The 10,065-nt window shown below is 40.6% G+C and overlaps 1 protein-coding gene across 1 annotated transcript in view; it reads right to left on the reverse strand.

The window, feature by feature from the left end:
* Window positions 1-2,908: 2,908 nt before the first annotated feature.
* The window catches only part of LOC122807969 (transcription factor HES-2-like), a 21,157-nt gene continuing 14,000 nt past the window's right edge, over window positions 2,909-10,065 (reverse strand). Inside the window, exon 4 of the mRNA XM_044078998.1 lies at window positions 2,909-3,528. Within this exon, the coding sequence (XP_043934933.1) occupies window positions 2,909-3,528 (620 nt within the window). The remainder of the gene's footprint in view (window positions 3,529-10,065) is intronic.

A 10,065-nucleotide genomic window follows, 5' to 3' on the forward strand; every position in this document is an offset into this window, starting at 1 on the left:
ATTATTTGATTTTATTTCTGCTTTTATTTTTCTGCAAAATTTTATTAACTAAGCTTATTGCATCTCAATCTAACATTGCATTACAGAATATGCATGTTGGTAATTTTGAAAATGTGCCATTTACAAAGCATATGAATGAAAGTGTCATGAAAAGTGAAAATTAAAAGACAGTGTTTGAAGGATCTGGTAAAATGTATGACAACATTTTTGGTCTATGAAAAATAGTTTTGATGTGATGCTTTCTAAGCATCAAAGGGGGGATTATAAAGGGTTAAACTAAAAATGCACAGGTTTTAGCAGGTTGGTGTATGTGACTACAAAGGGGCGGCCACGGTGGTGCAGAGGTTAGCATTTCTGCCTCACAGCAAGAAGTTCTCCGGTTCGATTCTCAGCTGGGGTGTCTTCTGTGCGGAGTCTGCATGTCCTCCCTGTGGTAGCGTGGGTTTCCTCAGGGTGCTCCGGTTTCCTCCCACATCCCAAAGACATGCAGTAGGTGGATTGGACACTCTAAATTTGCCCGAGGTGTGAGTGAGCGCGTGTGTGTGCCTTCTGTGGAAGTTTGGGTGCCGGGCTGGCAACTCAACACTGTAAAACTCCACTGCCAATCATGAGCAGACAGATGATCCACTGTGGTGACCCCTAACCGGGAAAAGCCGAAAGAAGAAGAAGGTGTATGTGACGACAAAGGTATCCTGAAGTTATGGAAAACTACTGAGTGCTAAGGTTGCTAAGTTTAATTTTCCTGACCCTGAGGTAGCATTTCTGGTTAGACACATAGCAAGAAGGAAACATATTCTTTATTAGGCCAAAACATATATAATGAGTACAAAGTGTATATTTCTTGAAATTTGTTCTTTTCCTATTTTATATATAGTAGTGGTCTGATGGATGAAATGCACTGACCAGATAGTTTCTATTGGATGTTAGCAATGGTGTTATAGATAAAGTTTATTTCTCTGATAAGAATTTTCTATAAAATGTGTATGAAATCCTTTGTTCAGGGAGACATGACTTTCTGAGTACTGTCTCCTGCACATGTGTGCTTTTGTACTTAATAAAAGAGTTGTACATTGATCTACCAAGAGACTGAAATATTTATTTAAACCTTAACAGGGTGGAAACAGTCACCATTTAGGCAGTTAGGGAAGTCTCTTTTCAGCCTTACTGTACAAAAATAAAAGTCACAAATTCATTTTCACTCATTCATTCATTCCTTCACTCACTCACTCATTCATTTCTCTCTAGCTTCATGACTAATGAAATATTGCTGGATTTCATTTCCTTTATCAAATTAGTCAATGTTTTCTCCCCCACATCTGCCTTCAGTCCATTCCCAATTTCACTTATCTTCTGTTTCATTTCACTTTATAAATTTACCTGCAACAAACACTTAGGCAAACACAGAAGTGTAGTTCTCAAGTCATATATTTACAAAAAAACTCAACTAGTTATACAAAGTGCATAATAATAGCTCAAACTGTAGAATAAGACAATTATACATCACAATTACAGACAGTTTCACACATTGTCACACTACAACAATTAAAGACAACTATACATTTTGATACATGGTATCAAACTTAACATGAAAACATATACAGTCATTTACATTGTATCATGTACAAAGTAGTAGCTTTGATATCTTCTGTGACAAGTAGCATTTAAAAGTTCTTCCTCATGTCACACACACACACACACACACACACACACACACACACACACACACACACACACACTCTGCTGGTGGCTGTGAGGTAAGTGCCATTACCTCTCTAGACTAACAGGAGGACAGGAGGAACATGGGAGGTGGACACTGTTGATAGAAGGAGCACACACTGTCTTTATTCATCATCTTGATGGTCAGTATTGTTTTTCCATTTATAAGACTAAGCTTACATTGCCTATTTGGATTTCCAGATGACTTAGCAAAGATAGCAAGTTGCTATGACTCTCTGAGAATGGAATTCTATAGTACAATATCAAAGTTGTCGTCTGCCGAACCTGTCCATGGACAGGGATCATCTGGGACTGGAAGACTATAGCACGGTGTCATAGTGGTCTTCTTCCAGGTCATGTCCATGGTTAGGAATCATCTGGGAATGGAAGACTATAGAACTGTTTCATGCTGGTCTTCTTCCAAAACATGTACATGGACAGGGATTATCTGTGAGTGGAGGTCTGTAGCACAATGTCATGCTGGACTTCTTACAGATGTCTTCAGGTAGGAATCATCTGGGAATGGATGTATACAACACAGTGCCTTGGTTGAATTTTGCTAGGATATGTTTATAGAAGTGATCATTTGGATACAGAAGTCTATGACTCCCTTTTGAAATATTAGAACTCAAAATCCGGAGTCTTGACACACTAAAAAAAAATAAAAATGCAGAAGAGTGAATATCTAACATCACTCTTCTCTTTTAAATTTTTTGCAGTTGGCAAGCTCTCCTTCAATCCTGATGTGGGGGGCAAATCTGCCGCACCCCTGAACTTATACATGCCAACTATAAATTGCAATACCTGAGAGAAAATGGAATACTCCAAGAAATTGCAGTCTTGAACTTAGCATATGTAAGCCAAGATTTTCAGCCATTCAGTGTCCACAATATGGGATTTACCAATATGGGTATACTTGTTTGTTACAGATATAGCATGTATATGGCAGATGCCACCCCCATAAGGTTGGAGTTTGTGAATCATTGTATCTTTTCTTTTGTTCTTAAGTCCAGCTAACAGATAGCTACCAAGTTTTCTACAATAGTACAATATGCACAAAATAATGAAAACAAATATTTAGAAATTTATTAAAAAAGCATTAATAAATTACAATGATAATAAGTTAAGTTGGGAATTTCATTTACAGTATTGATATATACAAACTACTGTTATAAGTCACTTCTGAGTATTATCACCATGGCCTCCACACCTGACTGACTATAGCAGGATTCAAAGGGTTTGGCCCTCCTCTTGGTAAGGGTCCTCTTTGAGAATTCATGTCTCTCTGTCTCTCATGTGCAGGTTGAAGCACACTTTGTGTGCCAGACCAAAGAACAGGTGGGACAGTGGAACCCAACTGTCTCTGACATGTTGAACTTTCTGCAGCTTTTTCAGGCCGTGAAGTTTGTCCAGTTCTAGGCATACTATACACAAGACGTCGGCGGGGTGCAGGCTGATTGCTTCTGTTTGTTGCTAAAGGGTTTTCCATAAAAGGAGTGGCATCCCGGGAAAGTGCTTGCTTTGCAGGGCTCTGTCTAGGTGGAGGCACATTTCTGGATAAAGTCGTAAGAACAGGCTTCTGAGACTCTGCAGGTTTAACGATAACTGAGACATTAGTTGCTGGCTCAGGTTTTGGATTTTGAGGTGTCTTTTGTATTGCCGATGCAATGGCACCTTCTAGGTGCTGTATCAGTCTACTCTGTATGATGCCATCTTGTTCTTTCTGGAAGGAAAGGTAACTGCTGATGTACGATAAGCAGTGCATGTAACCTGTATGAAATTCCTCTGCAACGGGTCGAGCTGAATGGCTTCCTTAAAAACAAGAAAATGAAAAAAATTACATCCATGCTACTACCAACATTTTAATTACTATGACTGTATGATGTTTTCTTTAATATCAGGCCTTGTTGTTAGCCACAGAACTGCTGTTTCAAACGCAAAAAATGTGTTTGTTTGTCAGGCTAAAGATCAGGTTACAGATAGAAGAAGCTTGCTCATACACAGTGCCTAGTAATACATATTTCATATTGCATCAGTTATTTATTTAATGTGTGCTGTGAGGTTTTTACCTCCGGGTACCAGATCACTTCTAATGCCAGCTCCTCAATGTACCCCCCACCAGCTCCTGCTTTACATGACTCCTTCTACATACAGCTGACGGTCTGGTGGGTATTCTAGTTACAAGTGAGGGGACAATGAGAACATAATGAACATCATCTTAAGGAGTGGTTCCAACTTTCTCTTACTAATCTAGCAACTGGAAGAAAGGCCTATATCAGCTCCAGCACCTCATCTTGTCTATGTAGTATGTGAGTTATAAAGCATACAATGCTGTCAATATCTGACCCCCTCTATGCACAGTATGAAGGTCACAGGGCATGCAGTAATACCAACAACTAATCCATCTCTATGTACAGTATGAAACTCAGAGGGCATTCAGTAATCAATGCCTGACCCACCTACATGGTATAAAGGTCAGTGGGCATCCAATAATGTCAGCATCTAACCCCCCCTCCATGCACAGTATCAAAGTCAGATGGCATCTTGTAATACCGTTATATTTTAATGTGCATAAAACTTAAAATTCTGAAACTCTAAACTTTTTACATGTGAATCAATATGTGAATGCTATAAGCCTAACTTAACAGATCTAATAAAATTATGCAGCATAACATTGTAAAATAAAAATAATCTTATTTAAAATTGTAATTTTTTGAAAGTTAAATGACTACCTCTGCCAAATCTCTAATATAGCCTCCAAATGGATGGTAATGTAGAGATTTCCTGAAGGAAGACAATGGCTTGCATGCTCAAGTCAGGGAAAGTAGACACTTAAAAAGTATCAAAGCAAGATGTGCAAAAGAGAGCGTGCCGCAAGTTTCCAGGCTGACCCTTCTAACCACCAACAGCCCTAACTGATGACTTGAGCAGCTTAACTGGAACTCTGGGTGAGATGCAGCTGGCTGTTGATCCAGCACAGGCATAATATTGCATGATTAAGCAGTACCCATTAATAGCCTGGCACCAAGTTCTGGACTCATTACAGGGGAGCCAGAGTTCATCCAGTAGCAAGGTAGAGAGTCTTACATCAGCCATGGTGAGATAGCTCTAAAGTTTGAACCATCATCCTAAGATCCATGGATAAAATATAACTGTTAATTGATCTGAGCTGCATTTTTCATATAAAGATAAGACATCTTGATAACTATCTGCACTTAGTCGGTCAGTGTGAGCATGTAATCAGGAACAGAGCCCAGATCAAGAACACAGGGAACACAGTTCTATCTGATTCACTACTTAAGTGGCATGCGCCAACATAGCACTAACTGGGTTGAGCCTGAGATGACCGTGAATTATCCAATCGAGGATGGACTTCCAAGCAGTTTTCTGAAGGGGAACATCCATTACATCTTCCAGAAAGGAGAGGTAAAGGTGAACATCAGCATGTGCCTGATAGAAAATATCTGTCCCTGCAGTGGCTTCCCTAAGCAGCAGCATGTGTACAGTATGAGCAACAAGGGAGCTAAAAGTGAACCTTTTGACACACAACTTCAGACCCGAATCTACTCATTGACACTATCCTGAAATGTAAAAGACAAAATAATTAAGGACAGTGTCTGATAACACATAGGTCTACAGTAGTAGATGCTACTGACAGATGAATTGTGATCAGGATAGAATATTTACCTTGATCCCTTACCATAAGGAGATCATTAGCCACTAGAACAAGAATTGTCTCTATGCTGTGTTTGGACCCGAACCCAATATTGTAGATGTGGCTACAGCTGTGCATAAATGACCATCTTCATCAGCTGACAATAAATGGAAGGTTTAAGATTTGGCAGTAATTCTTCCAAATGCCTATATCCAGATATTTTTGGAAGATCTTGGTAACCAAAGCTGTTTTTAATATTGTTGAAAAAATCCAGTTCTCAGTAAGAAGATTATAGAGTATAACGCCCCATTTGGTATGTACCTCACAAGACATCTGCAACAGCTGGAAAGGCCGCAGAAATACCTCACTAAAAGAATCACAGGCCTAAAGCGTATGCCATATGCTGACCATCTAAAAAAACTCCAGCTATACTCTGTGACATATCGTCTACTCAGAGGCGATCTCTGCTTAACATATAAGGCCATGTCAAACCCTGAGCTGTTGGATATGCTCCACTTAAAGAAATTGCAATCCCTCAGAGCCACACGCTCTAGGGATCTAAACCTTGTCATCACAATGAACAAAACATGCTGGAGGGATAGGTTCCTGACCCAAAGACTCCCCATAGTCTGGAATAGACTGCCCATACATGTCAAACAGAGCACCTCCTTGGGCCTCTTTAAAAGGAACCTTGATGATTGGATGGGAGATAGGAAGTTCACCCTCAAGGGATCATGTCAGTCACCCTGCTAGACAGGGGTCCAGGGAAGTAAATATTGTGGGAAGAAATATCCAGGGAATTGTTATGGCTAGGCTTGTATAGGCCCTAGGGCCGATAGCCTAGTTCCAACCTATGAACCTATGAACCAACAACTGCTCTACCACCCTGCACTGTATGAAGGAGAGAGGGTATCCATTAATACCAGCATCATGGTATGAAGGTCACAGGGCATACAGTGATGCCAACATCTGACCCACCTCCAAGCACAGTATGAAGGTTACAGGAGTATTCTGTGGCCCTGGCATGGGAGCACAGTTACCTTCATATCCCATAATGCACCTCAGGATGTATATACTAGTTTCTGGTGTGCCCTTGTTGCCTTCTTTTTTGCACTGTGCCTAATTGCTTATACCTTCTGTTATAAGAACTATCAAATAATTTCCTTGCTTCTAGCTCCTGATACTGATCCCCGTCTGAGTGTTTATCAGACCACTGCATTATTTTTATGTTGTTGCATCCATACCTCTTAACCTCTTAACACAAGAAATCTGGATAAAGCCTAACATAATGGGGGGACAAAGGTCCAAAAAATAGGGACAGATTTTAAATATTGCTCTTATAAACTTAGAAAGGTGCTAGAATAGCAGGATCTATGTTAGCATGCATTTTCTGAAGGATATAAAGTCTAAAACTCAAATGTATGTCATTATTTAGTGACTTTAATTCTTGGTGATTTGCCAGAAAACCACACATTTTATGAGGAACAATCCAAAAATATAAGGCAAAAATCTGGACATTCTGCAAAATCTGGACAGTTGAGAGATATGCATGGATTATTGTGTACAAGGAAGGTTTGAAGCGGAGATTTTCTGCTCAGTCTCTGACTTCAGCTTCATCATGACCTTCACCAGAATTATATCATAAAATACTACTTACCTCAGCTTGGTGACATCTACAAAGACCCCACCTCAGCTTGGTGACCTCTACAAAGAGACTGAGCTGGTCCTCCATGACCAATATAAGACATGAATGACCACATGAGATATGGAAGCCCAAGGACCAGTCCTTATATGACAAAATGTATCAACTCATTCTCTTCAAGAACCTCCCTTAGTACTAACCTATGTGTCCTACCCTCTTCCAGTTTCAAAACCCAGCTGCACAGTTTGCTTCTCATCCCTGTCTTCCATGGTCTTCAAAGGAGTCTTATATGAAGAATTAGCTCAAGGGCGTTACTGGAATGCATTCAGTTCATATGAATACTGTTGCCTGTGCCACACCACCCTCGTAAAGCATTTACAGAGCTGGATTAGGTTTGTCTGACAGGAACTTCCTGTATTGAATCCATGCTGGAATTCATTAAGAAGATCATCATATTCCATGACTGAGGGTGACTCCATTATTTTAACTCCCTCAACATTGAAGTCAGGCTCCCGATCTATAGTTACCAGGAACACTCCTTGTGCCAGCCCTGAAGATGGGCATTACTGTTTTAGCTTCCAGTTCCTTTGGACCAACCCTTTGCTAAAGGACTTGCTAAGAACCTCCACCAGAAGTTTGCCTAATGTCTGAATAATGCTTTTAAGGCTTCTGGGTGGCATTTGGTCAGACTCTGTGCCTTATTCTTCTTTAGTGGCACTTTCACTTTCCTCATGTTTTCAGTAATAACCACCTCATCCGACCACCTCCATTCCTGTACTGTTCTGCCTCTGAGATAGTCCACCTCATCCGACCACCTCCATTCCTGTACTGTTCTGCCTCTGAGATAGTCCACCTCATCCGACCACCTCCATTCCTGTACTGTTCTGCCTCTGAGATAGTCCACCTTATCTGACCACCTCCATATCTGTACTGTTCTGCCTCTGAGACAATTCCTGGGGTAATTTTGATGGGTCCCCTTCACATGGTCGACTCTTCAGAAAGTTGACTTTCATATGGCTGAGACCATATGATCGACTTTCGAAAAACCGACCATGGGGAACCGCTATCTCCATACAGTGCGGAATGGGAAAATTTCCCTCTTCCGCACTGTAGTGCGATGTCGGAGTTGGTATACTTAAGTTACGGGGGGTGTGGGGGGGTGGAGGCCCTCATGGGGGGTGCAGGGGGGCATAACCCCCCTGCTAACAGTTTAAGGTAAGTGTTTGTTGTGTTTTATGTGTTTATTTTATGTGGTCGACTTTTAGAAATTCCATCATATGGTCTCGGCTTTCTGAAAAGTCATCCATGTAAAGTAGACCCATTTTGACACCTAAAACTATCATAGGTTCATAGGTATTTACTAGGCTAATGACCCCAGGGAGGCGTTTTAAGCCTAGCCATGCTTGCCAAGGTGAGAATCAAACCTTGTACCTTGCGTTTCTAAGGCAAACAACTCATCAATTTTTCCCACTCTCCTTCAAAAGTAGCTTGTAGTGGATTTGACCCCTTAACCAGCTGTGTCCTTTATCTAAAGTCACTGCACTTACACCTTGTGCCACAGAGATATTCTCAGAATTATGAAAAATTAACAGCAAATCTAAGGAGAGCAATAAATGCTGAAAGTTGTTGTACTCTTTTTAAACCCTTTTGCAGGTAGGCAAGCCCCCTACCATTTCCAAAAGGCAAGGCTAGACCCCCATACCCCACTATACATATATATATATATATACACATTAGTACACACACACACACACACACACACACACACACACACACACACACACACACGCACTCACACACAAACACATGCATATTCACATGCACACTCACAGACACTAAATCTGAGGTCACTGTACCTCAAAGAAGGGGGGATGCTTCAAGAATGAGCTTGGCAGTTAGTGAAGAGGATCAAGGCTGTTAATTAGCTACTTCCTAAAGTTCAGGGTTTCATTCTGTTAATCTCCACTTACTTACTGTGTGCCTCTGAGCGAATGAGTTAATCAGACAATGCTGCTGAGCTGAGCATGACAAAGTCCATGTTGATCAGTGCTACTATGGTTAACAAATGCCAAAAATACAGTTCAAGCTCACTTTTTAGGACTTAGAATTACAAATAGTACCTTTCCGGACTAGTAATCTGCCCCTCTTTTCTTTGGTGTACACCAGTCAGAAATGCCGTTTTACTATTCTGCCCTGTTATTTGACACCTCTTTTTACTATTCTGTCCTGTTATTTGGCACCACTTTTTACTATTCTGTCCTGTTATTTGGCACCACTTTTTACTATTCTGTCCTGTAATTTGGCACCACTTTTTACTATTCTGTCCTGTTATTTGGCACCTCTTTTTACTATTCCGCCCTGTTATTTGGCACATCAATGTCTTTGTTGCACTTTTCCAGCCAACTCACTTCTTTTCCGTTTTCCATTTAACTTAGGAAAGCTCCTGCCCTTCATTTTCCTGTTATTTCTTTCATTTATTTCTTTTTCATTTCAACTCTTGTGCATTTTGCTGTCTTTTCTGGACTTTACACAAGTATCCCAGTTGTCCACCCTTTTATCACTCCATTTTCTTGCTGTCAGCTTTCTCCAGCTGTGTTTCCTTTTATGTAACTTGACTACAAGACCATGGTTCATGATGCTGCTGATGTAATCACCCCTGCAGAATATTTTTATAGGGTCGTGAGGGAGGGGTGCCCATATCCAGAGAGCATGATATTTGCTTTATGCTGTTTGGTAGTTTAGAGAGGTGGTTCACTATCCTTTCAATCAGTGAGTTTGTATACAGCAGGTTGGCACTTGACATTTTGCAGTAGCTACCTCTAGTGACCCTATACTGTACAAGGAGTTGCATGTATTGTGATGCATAAGGACATTATTGTACGTACTGTGATGTCATACTGTACATGGAGGGAAGTGGACAGTGACATTACTGAATGCTCTGTGACCTCATACAGTACGAGGTGGTGGGAAGATGGTGATATGGATTCATGTCGACTCTCTGAAAGTAGTTTTGATGGACATAAAAAATTAAAAAAGAAAATGTTCTTCAAAA

Source organism: Protopterus annectens, chromosome 8.part0 (assembly GCF_019279795.1).
Source record: "Protopterus annectens isolate FY-2018-M chromosome 8.part0, PAN1.0, whole genome shotgun sequence".
NCBI classification, from domain to species: Eukaryota; Metazoa; Chordata; order Ceratodontiformes; family Protopteridae; genus Protopterus; species Protopterus annectens.